This window comes from Lontra canadensis, unplaced genomic scaffold (genome assembly GCF_010015895.1).
Source record: "Lontra canadensis isolate GAN:19392208 unplaced genomic scaffold, GSC_riverotter_1.0 scaffold109, whole genome shotgun sequence".
Lineage (NCBI taxonomy): Eukaryota > Metazoa > Chordata > Mammalia > Carnivora > Mustelidae > Lontra > Lontra canadensis.
In genome coordinates, this window is record NW_022631103.1 from 6814720 (window position 1) to 6841389 (window position 26670).

The window sequence follows — 26670 nt, forward strand, 5'->3', positions numbered from 1 at the left end:
CTGCTGTCTGCAGAACTACACACAGCAAATAAGACCCACAATGCCAATTCCAAGAACCAAGACTACAGAAATGCAAAGAAACAATTTCGAGACAAAAGACTGAGAGGCAGCATTTTAATATATAAACAGTCAGGCCAGGCTAGAGCCTCTACTTCAAGTGGGGTGTGGCCCAGGAGCATCAGCATCTCCTGAGAACTGGTTAGAAATGTAGAATCTCAGGTCCCTTCCCCTCAAACCTACTGCATTCTAGCAGAATCTACAGGTGATAGTATGCGTATCAAAGTTTGAGAAGCACTGGGCTAGAACATTTTTTTTAAGGTGGTTTTTGCTCTTAAAGTATGCTTTGAGGTCAAAATAAACCCACTTAAGATTATTTTTAGCTCCTTATTCGCTCCATTCTCTCTACCTCTGAGCAACACTGTCACATGTCAGTGTGCTGCTCTGGGACTTTCATGAATCCCAGCAACATACAGAAGTTTGCTGCGCCGTTTTTTGTAGACAGTCCTTCTGGATTACAAATTGGATTCCAAAACTTCCATCAGCTGTTCCTTGTACAACACCCCCAGGAGGTAGGTTGTATAATGATTTCCTTTCTTAGAGATGATGAAACCAGGGCCAAGGAGATTTCGTGACTCACCCAAGGGCACCAAGCAAATTGGCATATAAGTCAAAATAAGAACTCAAGCTTTTGAGTTTCCAGCGCAAAGGCTCACCAAACTTTGATGTCTTTTCTTTCTATATAAGGAGGATTTTTTTGCATAAGAGATTTTACAAACAAATTCATGGATAACCTTGTGTGAGTTACTGAATAGAAGCCATGCACATGTGGGCCCCTGGGATTATGGACGTTAAAGAAAGAACTGTCCGGCAGAGAGAGCAGTCAGTTCAGGGGGGACCCTGCCCTGCCCAGATCCCACACTCCTGCTGTGGTTCAGGTTGGCAGCTTCTGCAACCAGGAGCCCCAGAAACCTCAGAGCCTCTTGGGGGTTCAGAGGGGAAAGGAGCCAGGATTCCCATGAAGCCATGGATATGGCTACTGAGGAAATGTGGTGGCTTCTGGATGACAACAGTCTATCCCCAGGAGGATGCTTGCTCCCACAGTCTTTCCAGATTCAGAAAATCGGATGTAACTGGACTCTCCCTAAATACACGTGATGTGCTTTACCGCATTTGGATTTCCTAATTAATTCCCAATTTCCCTGGCACAACTTGGAGCCACTTAATGACTCAGAAATGGTCAAGACTGTTTAACTGGCATTGATACCCGTAGGCTCTTCCTGCTTTGCCTGAATTTAAGATTTCTCTGTCAACCCCAGCTAAACAAAGGCCCCAGATGTGGTTTGTTCAGTTTCAGCTGACTGCGTGGTGATTCTCTGAGGGTCCTCTAGAGAATGATGGCCAGGGTGGCTGCTTAAACCCACCTCCCCTTACCCCATCCCACCCCCCCACCCAGTCGTCTCCCGACATGCATGTTCAGTGGGACATATTCATGTAACTGATTACAAAACAGAAAGGTGGTGCACTTTAAGATTCCATGTAAAAAGTATTGCTTGGCTAATGTGCTCCTGCCTGTGTGCTCGCTACACGGTGCTACAAAGGGTGGAATCATGAAGAATTCAAGGCTGAAGATGTTTGGGCTTTTTTTTGACAACACGGATGCACCCTGCACCTTATACCCTGCTCTGCAGTCTGCGTAGTTTTGGGGCTTGGCCTAAGGCAAAAACTACAAAGCGTTCTAATGAGCAGAATTGTATAACAGGAATGTATGTGCATATTTGACATAGTTTCTTCTCTTGAAGGGTGCCCCTCTGGCTGTGACCCATGCCCTCTCCAAGGGCTAAGGAGTCCAGAGAAGGAGCCTTTTGTTCCCAGCTGCCGGTTCTTCCTCAGCCCCTACAGCCCCAGGGACCTGCCCTGCTCTGCGTGGGCCGGCAGAAGCCCTGCAATTTCCACATGGGCGGGTGATTTCAGAACGATGGACAGAGCTGTTCGGCCTTCCTACAGGAAGAGAGGAAAAGAGAAACAAATTTTATCCTGTCTGCCTCCTGCCCCAGAAAAGCGGGGGTTGGAAGTACAGGGTAGGCATGGGGCATCGAAGTCTGTTCTTAGCATCCAGAGACCCTAGGAGAGGGGGAGATTGGAATGGCATGAGGATCATGAAAAATGGGTCACTTTCCTTGGAAACAGCAGTCACTTGGGGAATCCATGCAGATGGAAATAAGTGTCATATGGTTGGTTGGTTGGTTGGTTGTTTTTTCCCCACACAGTTTTTAATATATTTTTTTTAAATGTAAAACAGGAAAAAAATAACTCTTCCATTTTTCCATTACCCAGACCTTAATGAAAGTTAGCATTTTGGTATGTTTCCCTCTAGTCTTTTCTCCTTTGCAAATTTGTTGTTGGTTTTTAAAAAGAGGAATGATAGTACATATCAGTTTTGAATCTGCTTTTATTTTGAACGTACCATGGCACACTAGGAGACTTCCGCTGTCCTCACACAGCCATCGTAACATATAATTTTTCTTACTGGCTTTGTAGTATTCTACCACATTCTTAACTCCTTCTCTTCTGTTGGAGACTTAGGTTGTTTCCAGATCTTCACCGTCATAGACTTACTGCAGAAAGCATTTCCCCATTTCTAGTTACTCCCTAAGGACCAACTCTGGGCAGTGGGTCTAGAGCATAGAAGGGCATGTGTGTTTTTACACCCGATGAAGGATGCCATGGTGCTTGTTATGCTGCTGCTGCCATGCAGGGAGCTGGCAGGCCCACTGTCTACAGAAGCAGTGTTCAGAAGGGTCTCGGCCAACAGCACAGGCCATTCTCTACAGAGTGGGGGGAGGGGTGCCTGGGTGGCTCAGTTGGTTAAGCGTCTGCCTTTCTCTCACGTCATGATCCCAGAGTCCTGGGATCGAATCCCACATCCAGCCTCTCCCTCTGCTGCTCCCATCCTTGTACTCTCCTTCTCTCTCTCTCTCTCTGTGTGTCAAATAAACAAACAATAAAATCTTAAAAAAAAAAAAAAAAGAGTGAGGGGGAAGGCCAACTTGATGCGGCAGACGGTGAGCTCTGATAGCAGTTGTGGTCTCTTCGGTCCTGTACTAGAATTCTGAAATCCCGCAGCTCCAAAACCACTTCTTTGGTCACTCATTTAGAGACAAAGCCCAATAAGAGGCTCTCTGTGACCCTTATGTAGCTTGGTGAATGTGAATGTTTTTATATTCTGCTTCATAAATATTCATGGATTTACTATGTTGGCGGTGGGGGGGCACCCAAGACCCTGTTGGATGGTTCTCTGCCCTACTGTATATGAGTGGAATTACTTCTGAAAATGTGAAAATCCATGGAAGCGGGTGGGGGGTGTTCACACTCAGCTTACAGCTCTTCCGTCTCACGAGGATGGAGTCTGGCCACCCCTGGGACTCCACACAGTAGTAAATCACTATAATGTGTGGCACAGAGCCAGACACGCCAGAAGAGAGAGTGAGCTGGGGAGAGGATGGTGCTGTCTGTGTGTGTGTGTGTGTGTGTGTGTGTGTGTGTGTGTGCGCGCGCTGGGGTGCAGGGAGCAGAGGAAGGAAGTGGTGTTTTGGCAAGACTCCGAAGGATGTGCACAGGCTTCATCAAACAGAAGAGCTGCTTTCCCTGCAAATGACTCATGACCGTCTGCACCTTCCTTTCACCACCATTAATAAGTTGGTTTCTGTGGAGCCGTTTGATCAATTTCAGTCTCCGTGAGATCTGGCCCGTGGCTGCCAGCCCAGCAAGAACAGCCCAGCACCTGGCCGGGTGCCTGCCCTTTGGTCGGCACCCAGGGAGCACTGCTGACAGAGGGAGTGCTGGATGATAGCGAAGAGGTATTCATCTCAAGCTGATGAAGATGCACACAAGGCTGCTAAGAAGTGTTCTCTTAACTTGGGCAAGTGTGGATGGGGCGCCTGGGTGGCTCAGTGGGTTAAAGCTGGGCAAGTGTGGAATCAAGCAAAGACCTTAAGCAGAAGAGGCTTCTAAAAGCAGCCTCCTTCTTCGATCGAAGAGAAGGGCCTGGGTTTTACAGGCCTTTCCCCTTGTACTCTGGTTTCCATCACTGCACTTTGTCAACCCCAAGGCTCTAGGTAAATGCAGAGATGGGGTGATGACTATGAGTACAAGTAAGATCTATGGACTAGTCCCAGGGAACATGTGTGCCTTGGAACAGGGCCCATCTGTCAGTTCTGGCCTGCACCTAAGTGGGGACCCCACTCATCTCACAGTGTGGCCAGAGAGACCACCTGGGGAGGGCGTATCCCTTAAATGCCTTTGCTGGAGTCCTGGGAACAAGGCGATGGTGTGTGGCTCCAGTGGGAACCCCACCTGGCCCGTCCCGGCTGGGGGACACTGAAGACTGAAGAGATGGGAGGGGCTCAGGCAGCCAGCACGTGTGTGTGTGTGTGTGTGTGTGTGTGTGTGTTTGTGTGTGTGTGTGGCTGTCTTTCAATATGACAAGAACTACAAAAGGGAGTGTGGCGTAGTCTCTGCCTTAGGAAGCTTTCAGTGTGATGGGTACTTTGGAGGCATTGCCAAAACAAGCCCTTCAAAGTGTGAGCCGAGCCCAGTCCCCACCACCCCCTCTTCTTTGTCTGGCAGGCAGCCCCCAAGAGGCTGGGTGACCGACTTCTCAAATTACCTTCTAAACCTAGAGAAAGTGCCTTGCTGGCTGTTCTGGGGTTCCACGTTTACATCAACGTTTAAATACCGGTAGGACGAGAGAAACCCAGTTCAGGATATGAATTTTCGCTCAGTTTTCCAAGGAAATTACCAAGTCATCCAAACCTGCATTGAAGTCTCCTCAGGAAAGGTGCCCATTGAGACGACAGGGTGGCCGTGGTAAGGGCTGGACCCCACCCTTCAGGGCAAAGCTGGAGGAACAGTGCTTGGTGCTTGGGAAGGCCTCAGTCTGCAGTTCCCTGGTCCCTCTGAAATGTCTCACGCAAGTTACCGTTGGGAAACTGGGGTGTGAATCCTGAGTCAGCCCTGACCCAAGCAGGCAGCAGGTGCATGGGCCATACGTAGGGTCTAGAACCTTCTGTGGGCCTGCTGCCAGCATTTCCTGTGCTTACCGAGCATCCCTAACCCTCTCACCTTCTGCTACAGTGGGCTTCTGCCACTGTCTGGGTAGCTGACCATTTCCTCTCTCCTAGGATTCCAGCCCTGCCCTCTTCCTCAACCCTGGACTGGCTCTTCTGATCCAGTCCTGCCTGGACTTCAGCCGTCGCCCATGAGTTCCTCAGCTATTGCTGTATTAGGCCCGATGGTCTGTAGTTCTTTGAGGACGTTTAGCAGCAGCCCCCCACCTGCCAAAACACTTATGGCAAATAAAAATGTCTCCAGACACTGCTGACTCTCCCCTGGAGGGCAGAATCACCCCTGAGTGAGAGCCATTTCTCCCTTCGGTGGCGATTCTCATCTGACCGGCTCCCCTAACCCCAGACCTTCATCCCCCCCAGTCCCCCCAGCCATTGCCTGCAAATGCCGTGCCCCTACTCATTCTTGTGCTGGTTTTTTCTGATTAGCTCTCTCTGCTCAGCTAGTCACGACAGTAACTGTGACCATCAGCTGAGCATCTGCCTGATGTCAAATACGTGTTTTATAAATATCACCATATTTAGGTACAGTCTACGACTCTCCCCATTTACAGAGGTTAAGAGGGGTTAGATGACCTGCCTGAAGTCACACAGTTACTAAACCCAGTTTCACGCTCGGAGTGTCTAAAGCCCATGCTTCTAGCAATCACTCGATTAGTCCAGCTTACAAGAGAGCCCTCACTGTGCCTTTCCTCCACAAAGCAGTCACTGACCTGTCTCTTACCTGTGACAGACCTGGACAGAGAGGTCCAGGAGAGGCTGTCACACTCATGCCTGAGTATCCCAGCTAGCCAGGGACGGGTAAAGCTCGTGCCCCACAGTCCCAAATGCCTGCCCTTTCAGGCTTCCCCATGGCAACAGTGACTCCTAGGAGGACCCTGGGCCTGTTCCAGAAAAGAGGGGGCTGCCTCCTTCTGCCCCAGGGGAGGGGAGCTCATGAACACAAGTCCTTTGTCTGACTGTATAGTGTTTGGAACAGGAGGCCCTTATTTCCAGCAGCCCACCGCCATTCCCACATGCATTTCCAGAGGGTCTGTGCGTTCTCCGAAATGGCTTTGGGTGGAGTTGGGGTTCGTGGAAACAAGACGCTGGACCGGGGTGCGTGCTGCCCGGCTGTGGCGTGAGGGACCCAGCAGCTTGAACCACTGATGGAACAATCGGATGGAGCCAGTGAGAGGGTCTCTCCTTGGGTGGGGAGGGGACTCTTCCCCCTCTCCAGGCCTTTCTGCTCTTCAAACTGTGGCCGTTAAGTAAGTACAGGGACGTGTTTAAAGCATTCCATTGTAGCGCCCCTGAGGTCAGACCTGGGCTTGCATCCTTGCTCGAGAACCAGCAGCTGTGACCTTAGGACAGTTACAGAAACTCTCTAGGCCTGTGTTTCCTTATCAGTAAAAATGCAGATGAAGCGTCTGAGTCACTAGATTGTCGGAGAGGATTAGTGCGCTACTGCGTGGGAAGGGTCTGGCTCCTGAGGGGACTCTGAGAAGTTGGATGGAGCTGCCTCCTACCCGCTGTGTGACTGGGGGTGTGTTACACAACCCCTCTGTGTTGGTAATCACGGTGGTCACCATCAACGGACAAAGATGCTTATTTAAGAAGCACGTGTCCGGGGTGCCTCAGGTCAAGATCCCAGGGTCACATGGTTCCTGGGATTCTGTGGGCTGCCTGGTGTTTTCTGTTTTCCCGGGAAGGGAAGCGAAACACCTCCTTGTTAATAGCCCGGAAGCCTCACCTTGTCAGTCAGGGTGCTGTCGCAGGCCGGGTGTGCCAGGAGCAGGCGCACCATGTCGGCATTGCCGTGGTGACAGGCTAGCATGAGGGCCGAGGATCCCTCGTGGTCCTGCAGGTTCACGTCTGCATGGCAGCTCAGCAGCGCCTGGACCATGTCCTGGCGGTCGTGGCTGACTCCCAGCATCAGCGCCGTCTGGCCTCCCTGCCACGCAGAGCACAGGGGTGTGGTGAGGATCCTCTCTCCAGTCCAGGGATGCTCGGGCAAGACTGTGCCAGAAGATGACTGTTGATCTGAATCTCCTTTTGCTGCTGGGATTGGACCCATCCTTCTCCACCCGGCAAACTTCTACTTCCCCTGAGTACCATGCAGATGCCACATCTCTTTAAAGCCCTCTACTAACCCCTCAGGCACAGGATCATAACACTGAACTTACCACTTGGTATGGCAGCCCGTCAATCTCTTTCTTGTGGACTGTGAATCAGTTTCTGATGGCAGGGACTCTGTCCCCCCAGTGCCTGGCACTGAGCACACGCTGATAAATGTGGAATGACAGAGTAAAGGAAGGGTTGACTGCTTCCTCACCATGGCTTCCTATGGCCTGCCCCAGCCTGACTTCCTCCAGGAAGCCTCGGTCTGCTCAGAACACCCCTGGTATTTTCAGTTCATTGATATCCAGAACCCTCTCGGTCTTGACAAGATCTCTGCTTGCATGGTCCTATGGTCATTTCTAATCCACAGTCTCAGACAATTTTCTTTTAAGTTTTTTATTTAGTTAAGTAATGTCGACAGCCCACTTGGGGTCTGAACTCACAAACCTGAGATCAAGAGTCACGTCCTTTTCCGACTGAGCCAGCCAGGTGCCCTGCCACTGACCCTTTGTGGCACCCCTGTAATCGGCACTCATGGCAATGCCTCAGAGTCAGAAAGTGAGCCCAAGCCCTGGTTCTCCTGTTGCCTGCTGCGTGACCCTGGCACCATTCCTTATAGTCCCTGAATCTTGTTTCTTTTTCTTTTATTAAAAATTAATATCATAATGACCTGTCCCATGTACCTCACAGGACTTTTGTGGGAATCAAGTGAAACAAAGGATATAAATGTAACAATGTCTGGTAGCGATTTTTCTGATTTCAAACTGGACATTATTCCTCATCGATTTTCCTTTATATCCATGGCGCTCTTACACAGCTCGACTGTATTTTGCCCTCATGGTTCTCCTGGGTCATAGGCAGGTCCGGCTTATCTCTCTCACCGGACATCAGGCTTTTTTAAGGTTGTCAGAATGAGGCAACCTTTCTGTTTTCTGTCCTTTCAGATCCCCTGTGGCTCTGAGCGCCGTGTCTTATGTGTAAAAAGTGCTGAGGACATGTTTGCTGGCGTGTTTGTTCACTGATTACAGGCCAGTATGCGGTAACTGATGGATTTTGCTTCCCTGCCCAGAATGCTGGGGCTTAGGGAAAAGAAAGGGGGTTTGCAATCAGGAAAATCCTGGCTGTGCTGCTTATTATCTTTGTGAATCTGGACATATTAACCTCTCAGTGACTTTTCCTGATTTGCTAAAGTGGGAGTGCTTAACAAAGTTATCTGCCTCACGGGGTTGTTGTGAGACCCGAATGCTTCACAGGTGCTGGGCATGTGTTAGCTCTTACTGTTGTTAGGAGCATGGGACGTAACGTAGGACGAATGCTCAGTATGTGAGAATGTATTCTTCGGGGTCCTGGTTCTCCATTTCTCTGGAACACAGGCACATCTGTCCAGAAAAGCCTATTTGCCTTTTGGGTTGCTTATACTCAGCCCTGAAGTAATGGTCCGTCCGTCCTTCTTTCCTTCCCTCTTTTTTTCCCCCTCCCTCCCTCTCTTTGTTTCTTTTTTTTTTTTTTTTTAAGATTTCATTTATTTATTTGACAGAGAGAGAGATCACAAGTAGGCAGAGAGGCAGGCAGAGAGAGAGAGAGGGAGAAGCAGGCTCCCTGCTGAGCAGAGAGCCCGACGCGGGGCTCAATCCCAGGACCCTGGGATCATGACCTGAGCCAAAGGCAGAGGCTTTAACCCACTGAACCACTCAGGCGCCCCCCTCTCTTTCTTTCATTTTGTTTATTCATTTGAGAGAGAGAGAGAGCATAAGCAGGGCAAAGGGAGAAGGAGAAGCAGACTCCCTGCTGAGCCGGGGCCCCAGTGTGGGACTCCCATCGCAGGACCCTAGGATCATGACCTGAGCCGAAGGCAGATGCCTAACCAACTGAGCCACCCAGGCATCCCATAATGGTTCCTCTATTACTGGACTAACCAGACCGTGAGATTTCCACTGAGACCCTTCTCTCCCAGTCATATTAAAGCCAGATGACATATGTAGATTGTCTTTTTGCCCCTCTGCCTGACTTCCCTGTCTTCCTCACCTCCCTCCTGGTCTAGTTCAATACAGTTTAAATTCAGTGATATTTACAGAGTGCTGCTATATTGTCAGATGCTGTGCTGATCCTGGAGATACAGAAAGGAAAAAACCGCTTAGCCTAGGAGACTCCCAGCCTCCCAACTCATTCTTATTTACCTGATCCCTATGGCTCACCTCTCTGGAGAAGCCCTGGAAGGAGCTGAAGGGAGCAGTAGCAGCTATGAATTCCCACCCCTCCTTTAGCAACCAGGGATGAGAAGCTTACCCTCTAGAGCATCATTTTCTCCCCCATAAAATAAAGGGCACTGGGGGGACCTGGGTGGTCCAGTCTGTTAAGTATCCAACTGATTTCTGCCCAGGTCGTGATCTCAGGGTTCTGAGATCATGCCCCCCTCAGGTTCTGCACTGGGTGTGGAGCCTGCTTGAGATTCCTTCCCTCTCCCTCTGTTGCACCCCACTACCCCCTCTCTGAAAAAGGCAGCGACGGGGCACTGATTTTGATTTTGGTGCGCATCCCTTCTTGCAAGAGGCTCAGTTTAGAGGGGCGCTTGGGTGGCTCCATCAGTTATGCATCTGCCTTCAGATCAGGTCATGATCTCAGGGTCCTGGGATTGAGCCCCACATTGGGCTCTCTGCTCGGTGGGAGAGCCTGCTTCCCCCTCTCTCTCTGCCTGCTGCTTTGCCTATTTGTGATCTGTCAAATAAATAAATAAAAATCTTTAAAAAAATAAATGAAATAAAATAAAAACAACTTTATTAAATCTGATAGTGTAGGAGCTCTAGGTGGAAATACTTTGAAAAACAGAAAGTGATCTGCAGATGTCTGTTTCTTGCCACCAGTAGGACTGCTGTTAGATGGAGTGTGCAAAGTGATTCAGTCTGGGTAGGCTACCATCTGCACTTTGTGGGGGGTAGACAGGGGAGTTAAATATATTGTTGGGAGGTAGTTTTTATGGGTCTCCTTGTGAGTGAGGTATTATCTGTCTTATTGTTCTAGGGTCTTTTTATTTTTTTAATTTTTTTAAATCCAATTAATTAACATACAGTGTATTATTAGTTTCAGAAGTAGAAGTCAGTGATTCATCAGTCTTATGTAACACCCAGTGCTCATTATATCACATGCCCTCCTTACTGCCCATTGCCCCAATCCCCCTCCCCACCCAACAACCCTCAGTTTCTTTCCTATGATTAAGTCTCTTACGACTTGTCTCCTTCTCTGATTTCATCTTGTTTTAGTTTCTCTCCCTTCCTTTATGCTCCTCTGTTTTGTTTCTTAAGTTCCATGGATGAGTGAAACCGTGATAATTTAGACAGTCTTTTCAAAGATGCTGGTACAATGAATAGCCTTGGAAGAGAGAGATAGGATCTTCTCCAAAACAGAGGGCAGACATACTCACTATCCCATATAAAAGATGTGGGTTCCAGTTCCTCTCTGGTAATATAACCCACTCTGCACAGGGAGCTAGTGTAAATACTGACTCTATGACTACTCTTCTTGCTGTGAATGATATACTATCCTTTGTCTCTGGCACAGGAGTTTGATGTCTTCTACCAGCATCCAGGACATTGTAGCATGCTAACCGATTAGCTCTAAGGTAGAATACAATCTCAGACCCTTCACAGTTCTTGATGGTTAGGTTTACATCTCTGATCACTCTAGGGGCGGAAAGGAGAATTGCACTCCCTCTGTTGTTCACATATTACTCAAACACGGGTACGTGGTCTTTTGAGGAGTTCCCATTGTTACCTGTGGACCCTTGTCTAACGCAAAGCCCTAACTGGCTAAGGACCAGACCCCTACTCTGTGCTGTCAAGTAGAGGGGCCAGAAATTGAACAGAGACATGTCAACCCTCCGAACTGTTTTCTAATTCATGATTGAGATGGGTCACCTGCAAGGGCTTCCCACACATCGACGAGCAAATGTTTTTCAGCCTTTTCATACCTTCTTCTGCTGGTGCTAACTGTGGGATCACTCTGTTTCAGAAGTCAGATCTAGATGGACTTTGCCCAGGTGTGGACCAGGACATAGACGACAAGCTCACTGACCTCCTTCCTGGCCTGTCTGGATCTCTGAAGCTTCTGAAGACACCAAATGTATAGGCTTTGGACAAATGCCAGTTGCAGGGCCCAGCCTTCTTGGGTTAAAAACTACACAGATCTATGTGGAATTTCTCCCCCCACTGGCAGAATAAAACTGAGAGGTACCCAGATTTACTCAGGAGGGGATCATGTTCACGCCTCCTACCTGAGTAGCTTGGATGTTCACATTTCCTTCCCTTAAGAGTTTCCAGACGACAGCCATGTCTTCGTCAGTCTCTGCAGAAGCCAAGGGAGTGATCATCACGGCAGTATAGCCAGCTTTGTTCTGATGGTCCACATTGCAGACACCTGCAAGAGGAGCGGTAGGCATTGGACTAGCTCCCAGGGGAGCAGAAGTGAGTTTCTGCTTTAGCTGCCTGCTGGTTAAAAGGCCATGGTACAGAACAGTCCTCTCCCGGTGGTGGAGTCAGTGTTTACCTCTGTAGCAGCCTTTAAAAGTGGCTAGTTTCCTTTACAAGTTTTCTAGGCTACCCAGCAAGAAAGATCCATGGTGGTAGAGTCACAGATGGCCAAGGGGTACAGTGATAATGAAAAGCAGCGTTCTGGATGCTGAAGGTCAGTGAAGCTTCATAAAGGGCCCAAGCGAAAGTGAAATGAGACCAGGACGCAACTCACGCGGCCACATACCACCCACTATGCATTTTAGGTTTTACTCTATGTTGTGTGTAACTCAACCTACCGGCTGAGTTTTCAGGTCTTTCCCAAAGGCCTAGTGGTAAGTTGGGCAGTGTACTAGGAGGCCTGAAAAATGCCACAGGATAAATATAGGACATCTTCCAGGAATAACCATCTCATTTGAAAAATGGAAGGGGAAAAAAGTCTTCATGCATTTTTGTATTAATAATACATTTCACAGTAGAGCAGAAAATAGTGTATCTTTAAGATGAAGTATTAGTTGAGAACTCAGAAGAAATGTCTGCTTTGTAACCCTGGGATGTGCATGCATTCATATCCCTCTCCATCAAAGGTGACATAGGAGATCATCAGCCTGTTATCTGTTGTAGAAATGATCCCATCCTTTAAGGGCGGGATCATGTGGTAAACAAAATCTTTCCCATACTGTTGCTGAAAAACCGATGTATCGCTTTTGCACGCTAAAAGAAGCTATCTCAGTGGATCAAGTCAATTAGCCTTTCTTAGCATTTCCTCTGTAAAATGGGGATAATAACAGAACCTGTGGGGTTACTGTGAAACTTAATTAGTTAATATCTAAAGCACTTAGAACTGTACCTAGCACACAGCAAACACTCAATAAGCATTAACTGTTTCGCTATTATTGTCCAGAATAGTATTCTGGGTTTTTTTTTTTATAGCCTTGCTACTTGCTAATGAAGACTTAGGTACTCATTGTAACAAACCTGGACTGTTATGAAAAAAATGTCTGGGCTACTTAAAAGTCTGTTCTTGGGTGAAAAACCAATATTGGTTTGACATTCCCTCCACCCCACCTCAAACAGTTTTTCAGAAATGTGCCATTGCGATGCCAGGATGCCAATGGATATATTAAAAAAAAAAAATTAATTCTGACCACTGTCGTGACCGGTGGGGCTATGAAAGCGGACTACAGCCCCGCGCACTGCCTCACTGCTCTGCCCTGAGGAAGAGGGGAATATGTGCAATGCCTTCCTATTGATTTTTTTATTTTTACTTCAGGACTATTTTACATTTGCTTTTAAGAGACGTAAACAATCCTCAGGTTACACTTCTCTTTACTCTCTTCAGAAACATGACTTATGACTCAGTAGGGTAAGGAATGACTTCTCCTCAGGGACTCAGAAAAGGGGCTGAGGACCCCACACTTCCGAAGCAGATTCTCCTGAGCAACCACCAGGGAGGGAGACAATCCTTCTGGGTGGGGGGCAGGGGAAACACTCTTGACTGAGCCTGTCCAGCTCTGCAAGCGTTCTCCTCTGCAGCGGTGTTCTGGCAAAATAAAGGACGGATCACAAAGGACTAAGGCTGTGGAGGTGCACCCGCTGGCTGTGCACTCAGTCATGATGAGTCACCTCTGTGCAGCCCCTTACAGTGTGTAAAGTGCTTTCTGGATGCCTCCCAGCTGCGGGCCTGGGTTTCAGAGGATGACCGATATGCCCTCCTCAACAAGCCGCCTACAGTGAGAGAAAGGAATGGAACGTTGCGCCCATTCTTTAGCTCCCCTTCATACTCTGTGCTTATGGCTATTTCAGCTCTATCAGTATGATAAACAGAAAGCTTCCAGATCACTTTAGGGTTAAGGAGAACCGAATGGATTCTCAGTTGACACCAGCAGAAATGTGTAACAGCCCAAGCTTAGGTCGTCTGCTCTCTGGCCTGGCCTGGGCCACCTGGAGAACTTCTAACAGGCTTCAGTGTGAGCTATTTCAAGGTGAGGTTCTGCATTTCCAATCTTTGGATTCTTTATGCACACAACACAGGTATGCTCCATTTAATAATGTGCTTTTCTCAATGGAGCTACCCCTTTTCTGATGTCCCTGATTCCACGAAGAACTCAAATCTAGCACAATTGGCTCAATGTCAGAGTTGTGACTTTATCTTCCTCTGATGCTGTGGAAAGCAGAAAGAATTTTAGGCTGTCATTAGGTATATCATCTTTCCATTCAGGTAAAAAGCCCTCAAGGCTGCTTAAGGGAATTTGGAAAAATGGAATGATCAGAAGGAGCCAGGCCTGAGAAAGGCTTCAGCGGAAAGGGTTGGGATAGAAAGGGAATGCAGCAGCCCTAAGGAGGGAATGAGCTTGGTGAGCTGGAGGCCATGTGACTGGAGTGGGGAGAAGGAGGATGCATGGTGATGACCGAGGTAGCAAATGCAGGCGGGGAGCAGGCCATCCGGGATTCCTGAAGGCCAGGCTGAGGAAGCTGCCTTTCATTCTTCCCGCAGTGGAAAGCCATGGGAGGCATTTAAGCCAAGGTGGGTAAGATCCAAGTTAGGGGAAAGCTGTTGGATCTGGAATGCAGACTTCTTGATGCCCATGTAAACTCCTCCTCCGGCCTCCTAAATAAAGGTTACAGATCTAGCATGTGCTCCAATTCCCAGATGCAGAGAACAGGAAGAACAAACCAGTGGTATCGACTTTAAACCAGTGGTATCAACTTTAAACCCCAGCAACACACTGAGTCACTGCAGTGATTTCAGAATCACGCAAAATTCTGTTGACTTTTCTGGGCGTCACTTTCATCATCTTAGAATAGGGATAATCATCCCTATTAAAAGGAGTTATGAGGATTAAATGAGATCTCATATGCCAAGTGCGTATCAGAGGGCCTAATCTGAGGACATCATTTGGGGTTTTATAAGTACCCTCCTAGGGTCTCCCTCATACAACCTTCCTAAACTCATAGATGCCATTGGGCCTGGACACACCTTCAGCCAGCCCCATCGGCCACCTGCCACACCATCACTCCTGGGCTGCGTGATGTCATCTCACTCAGCAACATGAGGATAATAATACCTCTATCACAAGAGTGTTGTAAAGAATGAGTGACATCATTAAAGGCACAGCGGTCTTAGTCCAGCTCCTGGAATACAGGAGGAACTCAGGACAGTGAAGAAGCTGGAAGGAAGTAGGTACCAAAATGGCCCTTCACGGAGAGACCCAGACTTAGCAGACGCAGCCATTTCTGACCTGTGTCCAGCAGCAGCTTCACGACAGAGAAGTTGGAATGGGACACGCTGTAGTGAAGGGCGGTGTTCCCGTTGCCATCAGCCAAGTTCACCAGCAGCTTCAGGAAGTGTGGGGAGAGGGGCTGGACCCCACGGAGGTAGGCAGCCACCACGGCAGGGCTGGATGACTTGCGGCTGGAGACGCGGAACCACTCTTGACGGATGGTGTTCAAGCTCAGCCTCTGAAATACCAACAGATTTCAATTCTAGGAGGTCGCCTGGCCTGGGGTGCTCGAGCTGGGCTGCTAGTTTCCATGGGAGAAGGCAGCTTTGGATGCTTCACCTCTGTTCCCTCAGCTCCCTCTAACTCAATGTGACCTACTCCTGGAAGATCAGAGCTGGGGCTGGTGGGGGGTGGTTTGAACCTGTGCGATCAGCCCCCCATGTGACATAGAAGGAGGTCTGGGAGAGCGAACAGTAACCAGTGACAAAGCGCTTTTCCAGGGGACAGTTTGAATCTTCTGTGAGTTTAGATCAGACCCCTGTATGCACAGGATAACCAAGCCCCTGTCTTTCACACACACACAGCCAGCCTACATTGACCTTAGCCTGGACCCTACCAGGACTTTTGTGTGTTTTTAATAAGCATAGCTAGCAGGCCACAACATTTTACTAATGGGGAAGATGCATGCCGAAAGCTAAGATAAACAACATGCCCAATTTATGCTAGAAATAAAAGCCAAACAGCTGGGCTTGAATTATGTTTGGCTTTTAAGCTTTGCTAGGACCTTCAGAGAAAATGATTTAACAACCCATGGCAGGACCTCACTATCTGTAGTGTATAGCTCCTTTGGAACTACGGAGGAGGCGAGTTCCAGAGCGAATCACATCAATTCTGTGTGTTACATGACCTACGTGTTTAAAATAGAACATGCTTAAGTTACTTATCTGAAGAGGAGGAGAAACCATGGGGATGTGATTTCATAGTTATTCTGGAAATGAACTGGGTTTGGGGTCCAGACTAAGCTGTGTAACCTTGGAACTCAGAGAGTCTTTATGAACCTTACTTGTCTCATCTGCAAAATGGGGATGAAATAGGACTGGGTCCCTAACCTCCCGTGGCTCGACAGAATGAGGTCCTTGTACAGCCTGCTTTGTCTCTCAGGTGGAGTGAGGGTAGGGGATACTTTAATCCTAATACAGGTGTGGTGTCAGGTTTGCACATCCTCTATCGCTTTTCTTTTCTTTTTAATTTTAAGATATTTTTTAAAAGATTTTATTTATTTATTTGACAGACAGAGATCACAAATAGGCAGAGAGGCAGGCAGAGAGAGGAGGAAGCAGGCTCCCTGCTGAGCAGAGAGCCCGATGCGGGGCTCGATGCGGGGCTCGATCCCAGGAGCCTGGGATCATGACCTGAGCCAAAGGCAGAGGCTTTAACCCACTGAGCCACCCAGGTGTCCCTAAGGTTATTGTTAAGTAAACTATACACCCAAGTTGGGGCTTGAACTCCTGACCATGAGATCGAGTCGCATGCTCTACCAACTGAGCCAGCCAGACACCCCTCCCCTATCACTTTTCTAGGCAGAAACAGTGGAACCTTTCATGGCTGAAACACTTTTTATATATCCGAGTATCTCCGTCTCCTGTGGAATTGTCAGGAGACTCTAGAGAAAGATCCTAATATTAAGGAACATACAGCTTAGTTCTGTAATTCATTTAAGATTAAGTAACAGGAGTTTCAATCAACATTTGCATCACATACTGGTTTTTTTGTTGTTGTTGTTTGTTTTTTTTAAATCTGGCAACTGTTGTTTGCAAAATCAGCTAAGATAAAATAATGAAAATGCGTTGGGCTGAATCAATCATTTTTTTACCCCTAAGGCCCTTCTGTGAAGGAGAACAAATGGGCTTTAAAAATGCTTACAGGCTGTTACATGTCAGGGCCTACCAGTTGGCTCTCCTGACTTGGGAATATGTGTCTGCACCAGGATTTCTTGAATAAAAGTAAAACCTAATGGCCTAATTCCCTGTGGGCCATGAAGGTGTTAAGGAGCAAGCAAATTTTTTTTTCTTTTTTTGCTTTTGGTCTCTTGACTCATAAGTTCATGTCAAGAAACACAATAAAAGGATGCGTCGGGGGGTGCCTGGGTGGCTCAGTGGGTTAAGCCTCTGCCTTCGGCTCAGGTCAGGATCCCAGGGTCCTGGGATCGAGCCCCGCATTGGGCTCTCTGCTCAGCGGGGGAGCCTGCTTCCTCCTCTCTCTCTGCCTGCCTCTCTGCCTACTTGTGATCTCTGTCTGTCAAATAAATAAATAAAATCTTAAAAAGAAAAAAAAAGATTCTCTCCATTTAAAAAAAAAAAAAGGATGCATGGGTGGCTCAGTCAGTTAAGCATCTGCCTTCGGCTCAGATCATGATCTCAGAGTCCTGGGATGGAGTCCCGCACCAGGCTGCTTGCTTAGTGGGGAGCCTGCTTCTCCCTCTGCCTGTTGCTCCCCTGCTTGTGCTCTCTCTCTTTGTATCTCTCTCTCTGACAAATAAATGAATAAAATCTTAAAAAAATAAATCAGTAAATACTACAGAATTAAAATACCGGGGCTTGAGGGTAATGAAGACATGCTGCCCACCACCCACCTTCATTTTATTAATGAGGACACAAGCTCTGAGCCACGAAATGACTTGCTCAGTATCTCACCGACAGCTGTCCTGGGACTAGAACCCCCGTTCCCGCTCCACGTGCTCCTCACTCCGACCACAGTTCTCCCCAGTCATGAAGTGATTTTGAGCCCAAGCCACACAAGGGCTGGTTTGGTTTTAAAGCCACACACAGTTTTATGCTGGATGTTCAAGTGCGATGCCTGGGAACGTTCGGCGGGGCCTCAGAGCACCGGGCTGCTCCCTGATGCGTCAGCATCCGGTCCCGTCTCCTGGCATCATTATCCTTACACCGGCAGCAGAGTTTGGGCAAAGGAGGGTACCCTGGGGGAAAGGGATTCCATGCACACGCACACAGCTGCCTCAGGCAAGGGACCAAAGTCACCCAGTTGGAACTAAGAGCTTAAACGGTAGGGACATCCTTCCATGACAATGAAAAATCACAGTACCAAGAGTTGGTCGTTGGTGGCCCCAGTTTCTGGCAGATGCTGGCTCAATGCCCGGCATGCGCTGAGGAATTCTTCTGAAGGTTTATATCTAAAGAAAAACATATATATATGTATATATAATCAGTCTTCATATTAATATAAAAGAAAGTAATCCCCTAGCTTGACTTTGCTTCTCAGCAGCTGAAACACCCTCACTGGGCCACCTCCCAGGCAAGGCGCATCCCGCTGAATTCAGCCTCCTGTCAGTGAGGCTTGGCCTCTGAACCCTGCTGAGGAGTGAGTCAAGCACATTGCCCTTTTTATCCTGCTGTTTTCAGGAGGCAGGAGCAGATCACCAAAGCATTCTGGGTCCTGACATGCTGGGAAAAGGGAAGGCTGTCTTCCTGACTTTGGGTAAACTATTTTCTGCCTAAGTGACTTGAAAAATCCAGAGAACCCCATCCCTACCAGCAATTTTTTTTCAGGTGGTTCTTCCATGAAGGATACCATCAATGCTAACAGAGTCAGTACAATGAAACTCAGTGAAGCTGGGATGTTCTCAGTGCTGAGCACTCTTCCTGGGTTAGTGGAAGGGCAGACAGACCATCTTGGGGTGGACTTAATGGCACTGGTCACCAGGAAGCTCTGCCTCAGCTTGTCTCTATAGTGCCACCATGTTGAGCGGCCCTGGACCTGCTTACCAGTCAGCTCCTATCCACTGCTTGTCACTGCCTCAGCTGCTCCGCTGAGGGCGGTGATGTTGGTAATGGGGCTTACTATCCTTATTCCTGCCACTTCTCTTTCTTTCTTTCTTTTTAAAGTAGGCTTCATGCCCAGCATGGCGCCCAGAGTGGCGCTTGAAGTCATGACCCTGAGATCAAGACCTAAGCTGAGGTCAAGAGGCAGACGCTTAACTGACTGAGCCACCCAGGCGCCCCTCTACTATTTCTCGAGAGCCTGCTCTGTGGCAGGCACTGTGCTAGGCATTTCACATACTTTTTCTCATCCAGTCCCCAGATCAAACCTATCAGGTGGCTGTTACCCACGTATCACAGAAGAGGAAGCTGAGGCAAGTACAGTGGCAGACATGGGATTTGAACCCAAGTGTGTCCAGCCTCAAAGACAGTGCTTCTTTTCATCACGTGACATTACCTCACATCTCTTTAAAAGATGGGGTTATGTCAGCATGGCCAATGGGAGAGGCCAATAAGCATGTAGGTCAGAGTCAGACAAGACCTGGGTCAGAAGCCCCACTTGGCTGTGTCCCTTAACTTCTCTAAGCCTCTTTTCCACATCTGTAAAGTGGGGATTATAGTAATTTCTACTGTGTGGGATAATGAAAAGGATTATAGTGCATGTAAAGTCCTTCACATTTCCAGGGCTGGGACGATGTTAGCTTTATGTGTACAGCCCTGTCTGTGACGTTATATCCCATGAAGGCGGGACTTAGGTCTGTGCCTGGCATCAATTAGAAACTCAGGGAAGACTGGTGAATGGATAGAAAGATGAATGAACAAATGAACAAATAGAATAAAAGGATGAAGAAGTGCCCTTGCTCTTTCCCAGAGGAGCAGGTATCCTCATCTATACCCATCTGACTTACCTCTCAGCCTTGGGATGGGAGAGTTCTTCCCCAGGCCCACTTTCCTGGCCTGTGGTGCTGCTGCCCTCAGGGAGGCCCTGCCCAGGCTTGCAGGTGAGGTGGGCCTCCTTGCCCCGCCTATGTTCTGGGCCATCACATTTCTTCTCAGCCTCACTGTCAGACAAGTCTTCTGGAGAGCTGTCCTCGCCACTGGTCTCCTCGCTTGAGGTGGTCTCGTAGCTGGAGAAGGAGACAAAGGTCACTCATTCTGTGTTTCCTGCCCGGTGCAGGTCAACACAAATAAGAACCAGGCGGTCTTAAGGTAATAATTCCCAACTTGCTAACCACATCCTCCATTCTTTGTATCTGTAGGCCTGGATGAGGGGACTCCCAGGAACCTTACATCAGAGAAGGATGTGATGGAGAGCGGTGGCTCTGACACTGGAGGCCATTTGGGGAGAAAAGTAATTAAGCTCTTTGCAGCGAATACACAAATAGCCCATGTCCTAATTGGCTGATGGATTTGGATAACCCAGACAAGCCATCCAAGATTCTCCCAAAAGCGTTTGCTTCTGGAATCCTAAGATGTTGTCTAGACGGGGGCCCAGACGTAGGCAAACATCCCCCATCCCTTCCCTGAATTCTCGGAGCTGATGGACAGATCTTCACGTCTCTGGGTGATTGTGAAGTTCCCTTTTGCCCCCCTGTTCTAGCCAGACTCACACCTGACATGGGAGGACCCATCTGTGACTCCTCCCAGCAGTGTTCCATAGGAAACATGAACAGTAGGGTGCCTGAACCCAGCATCTTGAGCTACCTGGCTGTGGCCTTTTTCAGTTACTGCTTGCAACGGCGAAAGTGAGGGCATCAGCCCCCTTGTCTTGTGGCCCGCCCTCCCCAGCAGCGAAGCTTAGGTTCAATTACGTGTGACTCCACTGAGGTGACAGACCACAGACCATGGAGGATCCTGGCAGATTTATTGATCTTGCTGCTGATGGTCAGTAGGAGACCCCTGATAGAGGATCCTGCAGTTAAGATAAGGATTTCAGACTCTGGTCCCATTGAACACTGCTACAGAGACCAGGGGAGACCAGTGGCCACAGCTTCCGCTGAACCCCCTTGGGCCGTTTCTCTGGATGCTGGCCCCTATGTAAGGCCCCCATGCTCACTGGACTTGCAAAGCCAGCCTGCTGCTTGGCATGCTCACATTCTGTCTTGTTTAAACCACAGATGTTTCTTCCTTTGTTGTGCTTGGAACCACCTTTGGCTTTGGTGACTAAGAGAAGGGGGGGGGCATATTACATTTACCAAGCAGTTCTTGTCTTACAGTTGCTCCCATGAAAACTTCACCTGGAAGACTATCCAGTCAACAGAAATTTATTGAGGACCTACTGGGTGCCACACACTGTTCTAAAGTCTCTGTCCTAATTGAGCTTATATTCTCGTAGAGAAAAACAGAAAACAAACATGTACACAATTAGACAGTGATAAGAACAGTGAATCAAATAATAAAGGACCATGGAATAGAGTGATGGGAGGAGGGGCTACATTAATTAGAGCAGAAGTTTTTCACTTTGGCTGCACATTGTAATCACTTGAGGGTGTATAAATTCCCAATATCCACACAGCACCTCAGACTAATTAAGCCAGAGTTTTCAGGGAGGAGACTCAGGCATTGGTATTTTTAAGGTTCCCTCAGGGTTTCCAAGGTGCAGCCAAGGTTGAGAACCACTGCACTAAAGTGACAAATACTGAAGAGTATCTGGGACAGGAGTACTTTCAGGGTGGCAGGGAGACAGATGGAAGGACAGATAGCAAATGCAAGGGCCCCACGATGGGCCCCACTTGGCACATTTTAGGGAAGAAAGGTGGGAGTTGTTGGTAGACAATGGGGCCAGCAATAGCTATGAGATGGACTTCCAGGTTTCAGCACAGGGCAGGCACTGCTGGGGGCGGGTAAGCAGGGGAGAGAGAGGACGTGTTTCTGCTGGGTTCACAGAGTCTGATGTTAGTGGGAATGAGGACAGCTATTCTAGAAAATCACATGCCATTACTTCTGATGTTTTCCTCACAGAGCCTGCTACAGTGATGTCACTCTTGTTTAACTGGTGTCTCCCTTCTGGTCTGACCCAAACTAGCAGGTGTTCCAACCTCTTGGGCCCACCACTGGCTGGGCCTGGTGCCCCTCCTTTTGGCCAATGCTCTCTTTTTTACTAGACTTCATCTCAGCATATCGCTCTTTTCCCTTTATTTCTTGTCTTATCTCTACCCTGTCCAAACTATGAGCTAAAGGCAGGGACCATGATTTAAAAAAAATTTTTTTTATTTTATTAACATATAATGTATTATTTGTTTCAGGGGTACAGGTCTATGAGTCCTCAGTCTTGCACAATTCACAGCACTCACCATAGCACATACCCTCCCCAATGGGCAGGGACGATGATTTATTGGACTTTTTTATCCCCGACACCTAAAATATTTGTTGGCATTTAATAGATGTTGAATGACTGATTTAGGAAATATTCTAAATCCAATGGTTTACTCTCTAGAATATATAAGGTTTGGTTCGTGTTCTGAGTCAACAGACATTGGTTGTTTTTCTTCATTCTAAAAAATGCTGGTTAGGTTTGCAGTAAGTAAACGGAAGAAAAAAATTAAATGGATAAAATTTGAAGTTCAACAAATTAAGAGTTTGTCCTACTTTCAGTGTTGTGGTTCAGATTAAATGTCTTCCATAAAGGGCCATGTACTCCCCAAACTCCCAGAAGCCACCTGGAATCCTGGCCCCAGGGACACCAAAGCCAAGACATTAAAAGCACAGGATCCAACAGACCACCACAGCTGGCAAGGAGCCAAACACATGCAAACCCAAGATGAAGTTTTAAAGGGCCGTTAATTCCCTTGAAGAAAAATGAAAACCAGATGCTTCCCCCTAGGAAAAGAGAGTGCTAAGGACAAGAGTGGGATAGGTAGTGTGGAGGGGGGCAGTCTGGGCTTCACGAGCGATGCTTACCCACCGTTAACCCCAACAAACTGAAGGTTCTTTTTGGTCCCATTACCTCCTGCACGGAAGCCATAGTCTTTCTTTTTCATTATGGATTTAAGGCTGGTCGACGGGGAGATCTCTAGGTAGACACAACATCACAGGTTAGAATGATCGTGGGATGCCCCAGAAGGCAGCAAACCCGAGACTCTTACTTTGAGGGGAGACAGGCTGAAGGCATGGGAGGAGGTAGAAAGGGATGGAGACTAGATAAGGTAAATCAAATGTTGTGAAGGTCTTGGAGGAGGCCCAGCCTTCTGGTCAACACCAGCCCAACTGTCCCCGTTCATAAGCCCCTCTGTGTGTGGATGATGAAGTGGAGTTCCAGGAGCACTCTTCCAGAAGAGCTGTGATCTGAGGCTCAGACTTGCTCAGTGAACGGCAGGACAGGCACAGAACCCGCTTCACAGGACTCCTGCTCCCACGCCCACCTCTGCCTGAGGGCAGCTCTGCGGACTTTCCTGGCTTACGTGCCACTTGTGCCCTGGGACGTAGGGTAGGCATGGCAGACGCGTGAGCAACAGCACGTCTCTTTTGCTGTACTCAAAGGTACGGGAGGCATTTTCCAGCGGGCAAGACTGGAACTAGCACCGAAATAAAGAAAAAACCAGCCCATTCGTGATCTGCAGCAGGAAGCAGACTTGCGCACTGCTTGTTGAGCAAAGCAGAATATGGTTCCACTTTACTCAACAGAAAAGAGTGTGTGATCTGTTACAGGAGAAGTGCTGCTCAGCCCAAGGGTCGACTTCCACATGTAGCATTCAGTCTCTCTTACACACACACACACACACACACACACACACACACACACACACACACTATTCAGTAAGTTGTTTCCGAGCTCAATATAACGTTCCTCCAAAATCAGGCTAGGGCAAACGTCTAATGTGCAAGAACCAGAGAGGACCACGGGAAGGAGCCCAGGAAAGAATGAAGGGAGGCTAAGGTTTGGAGCCCGCACAGCCAGGGCCGTTCTTGCCCTAGACATTGCCTTTGCACATCGCAAGTCAGAGACGGGTGCCCCCGCAAGTGGACATGGGCTGCAGATATGGCAAGTGAGTGGGGGGCTGAATTTCAGCATCCGTGTGCCTTCCTGGCTGGTTTCTTTGTGCCCTGTGCTATCTGTGCCCACTGTTTGTGGCAGCCCTGCCGTCCCAGCCTTCCAGGACAAGGGTAGGGACACAGCCCCCCACTGTGTTTCTTCCACTGGGTTGTGTGAACCTTTTGAAAAATACACACATGCAATTCAAATCCTTTTTCCCTTTGAGTTGTCAGGTAAAGGAGAAGTGGCTCCCTGTCTTGGGCACTAGTATTTACCCATCGGCGGGGAGGTAGTGGGGACGGGGGGCTCCCTCTGGGGCGGAGCGTGGGCCGAGTAGGCAGACAGCAGCAGGTTGAGGGAGCTCAGCAGCTGGCTCTGGATGCTGCTGAGCTTGGAGGCAGGCTGCTTGATGGCGCTGGCCAGCTCGGGGTACCCGTGTTCCAGGCAGCTCCACTGCTCCTGCAGGAGTTCCTGGATCTTCTTAACGTACTGGCCAATAGTGGCATCTGTGGGCGAGCTTGGTGGCCTCCCCGGGCGCTCCTTCCCTGGCAGCTCCGAACTGGCCTCCTCTCGCCCTGCTGGGAGCGACTTTCGATCGCTGCTCCACGAAGAGTCTCCTGGCGCCCTGCCCAGACCCTCGGCTCCCACCTGCGGGCTTCCCTCCTGCTCACAGCCTGCTTCTTCAATCCTCAGCTCCATGGAGAGGCAGCTGGGTATAGAGGGGGTGAGGACCACCTCGCGTCCTTGTGGCAGTGACAGCTGTGGTGGTGGCATGAATTCTGCTGGCCTCCGATCCCCCTGTTTGTGGCTGGCCTGCCCCCCTGAGAGGCCATTCTCCTCTCCTCCAGCCCTCCAGCTTTCAGAGCCTGTGCTGCCCAGAAGGTTGACCCCGACGCTCTTGTCACACGACTCCCTGGTCAAGAGTCCATGGAGGGGGTCAGTGTTGACCATGGCGTCAGTCTGCCCCTGAGTGTCTCTGGTGTTCTCGTGGCTAAGCTCTTCTGCCAGTCGAGCTACAGTGCGCTCTAGCTCTTGAATCCTCTGTCCTCTGGCCTTGACTTCCTCCTCCTGCTGCTGGAGGGCAGCTCTGACCTGGGCCAGTTCCTCGGTTCTTCCAGATAGCTCACCCTCGAGGGCAGACAGCCGCTGCTTCAGGCTGGAGATGCTTCCGGGATCCAATGCGGGGAGGCCCAGGCTTTCCTCTGTGACCCGGACGCCAATGCTTCTCACATCTATCTCCACAGGTGGTGGGGGTGGGATCTCGCTGATGTTGAGCTCGATTTCTTCTAGGGGGAACTCATTCTCAGGAATGGGTGATGGCAGGGGTGGGGGACTGGGTGTTGGGGAGCCAGGGGTGGCCACCACCTCCGCTTCTCTGGTTTTGTGTTCGTCTTCTTCATCCTCTAGAACTACAAGTGCATCCTGGGACAAGAAGGGAGGGCTTGGGAGAGAGAGGTGATTTGGAGCCTCCTCTTCGTCTTCGTCCTCTGGAGGCTCGGTGCCCTCCTGGACCAGCTCTGGAATCCCTGGCACCAGGTCCCCAAACTCTCTGACTCTGGGTTGGGTTGTTGCTCGTGGAGCGGAGCTCTGAAAATCTGTAAATGCCTCTGCAGGGCCAAAGGCGCCATCACAGACGCTGCCTTCACCCTGAAGTGGAGGGAGGGCCGGAGGTGTGGGGGGCCCTGAGTTTAGGCTTGAGTCCTCTGATGCCCTGTTCTGGAGCAGTGTGGCCGGCATGCTGGATGCTCTCAGGAGCTGGGGCCGTCCGCCCCCGGGGGCCGGCTCCGCCTCCCTGGCAGAGGCAGCCTCCAAATGTCTGGCAGCCTCCGCCAGCAGGGCCTTCCGGTGGTAGTTCACCTCGCTGCCGCTGGCGGGGGCTTGCGGGTGTTCACCTGGTGGCAGTGACTGGGCTCGCTCCTCTGTCCCCAGCGACACGTTCCTCGGCACCGCCGGGGACCAGTTTGGGTGGGGAAGAGCAGCATGGGGGCGAGCCCGGCCGTCGGGGAGGCTGAAATTTCGAGGCAAAGTGCTGAACTTGGCCTGCTTGGCCCTTCTGCGGATCGGAATCCGTCTGATGGTGTTTCCCTTCTCAATGTCATCCACGTACTTGAGGAAGTCCAGGTCCAGATGAAAGCCGTACGGGGTCTCCACAGAGTAGGGGTGGCTCTTTGGAGGGCCCTTCCCTTCATCCCCCTGAGAGGACGGGTCTTTGGCTGGCAGACATGTAAAAAAGAAGCACAATGTTAATATGAATTATGGGTGGTGAGGCCTAATGTGTGTGACGTCGACTTAACACTCCCACGTGAGACTTCTCCTCTATGTCCCAGCGTCTAAATGAAGCTGAGCTGCTCGCAGTGTTCTGGCCATGCAGAGAATCCAGGTTATTAAATCAATGTGTTCTTAGCCAGTGTCTGCGAGGAAATAGGTAGAGGAAATAGTTTCCAATTTGCAGTATTCATCTCAGTTATTGCTGTGGAATCTGCCGGCAGGCCAGCAAGATAAAATAGTCTCGTCCTGTTTTTTCTGGTTTTGAGTCAGGTAATCGCTGAACTGAAGCGGCCAGGCACCTGTCAGATCGGGGTACTAATTGGCAATTATGAACATTGAGGGTTTTGAAGGATAAGGTACACAATGGCCTCAACATGAAGACCCAACCTCGCATTATTCAGAAGGATACTAGGAAACCTTGCTGAAGCCAGACATAACAAGGAGTTCTGCCTTCTACATTATGTAAGTGTCCTCATCCCAGTGAGCCTTCAGGCACGTGAGGATCAGAGACATGCGCAGCCCGTGCTCTTTCCACACTGTGGAGTGCTTACCACAAACTTCACTTTCAAAAACTCGTGTCAAGTGAGGAAATACCACATTCTTCAAAGACTGGATAAAAGGTGGTAAAGGACACCAGCCATGTCAAAGGGACACTGGCCTACATCCTCTAAGAGAGGTGGGACTCATGACTTCTCAGGGCAGCCC

General features: G+C 49.3%; 1 protein-coding gene across 4 annotated transcripts in view; it reads right to left on the reverse strand.

The window, feature by feature from the left end:
- Window positions 1-1638: 1638 nt before the first annotated feature.
- Window positions 1639-26670, reverse strand: part of KANK4 (KN motif and ankyrin repeat domains 4) — a 65987-nt gene continuing 40955 nt past the window's right edge. For 2 of the 4 annotated variants that reach the window (XM_032839724.1, XM_032839725.1), the window contains exons 3-10: window positions 23973-25919; window positions 22626-22737; window positions 19634-19852; window positions 18052-18139; window positions 14968-15187; window positions 11491-11633; window positions 6856-7056; window positions 1639-1998 (exon numbers count right to left, since the gene is read on the reverse strand). In XM_032839724.1, the coding sequence (XP_032695615.1) occupies window positions 1894-1998; window positions 6856-7056; window positions 11491-11633; window positions 14968-15187; window positions 18052-18139; window positions 19634-19852; window positions 22626-22737; window positions 23973-25919 (3035 nt within the window). In that variant the 3' untranslated portion in view covers window positions 1639-1893. The remainder of the gene's footprint in view (window positions 1999-6855; window positions 7057-11490; window positions 11634-14967; window positions 15188-18051; window positions 18140-19633; window positions 19853-22625; window positions 22738-23972; window positions 25920-26670) is intronic. The other 2 variants (XM_032839726.1, XM_032839727.1) reach the window with 2 other exon arrangements.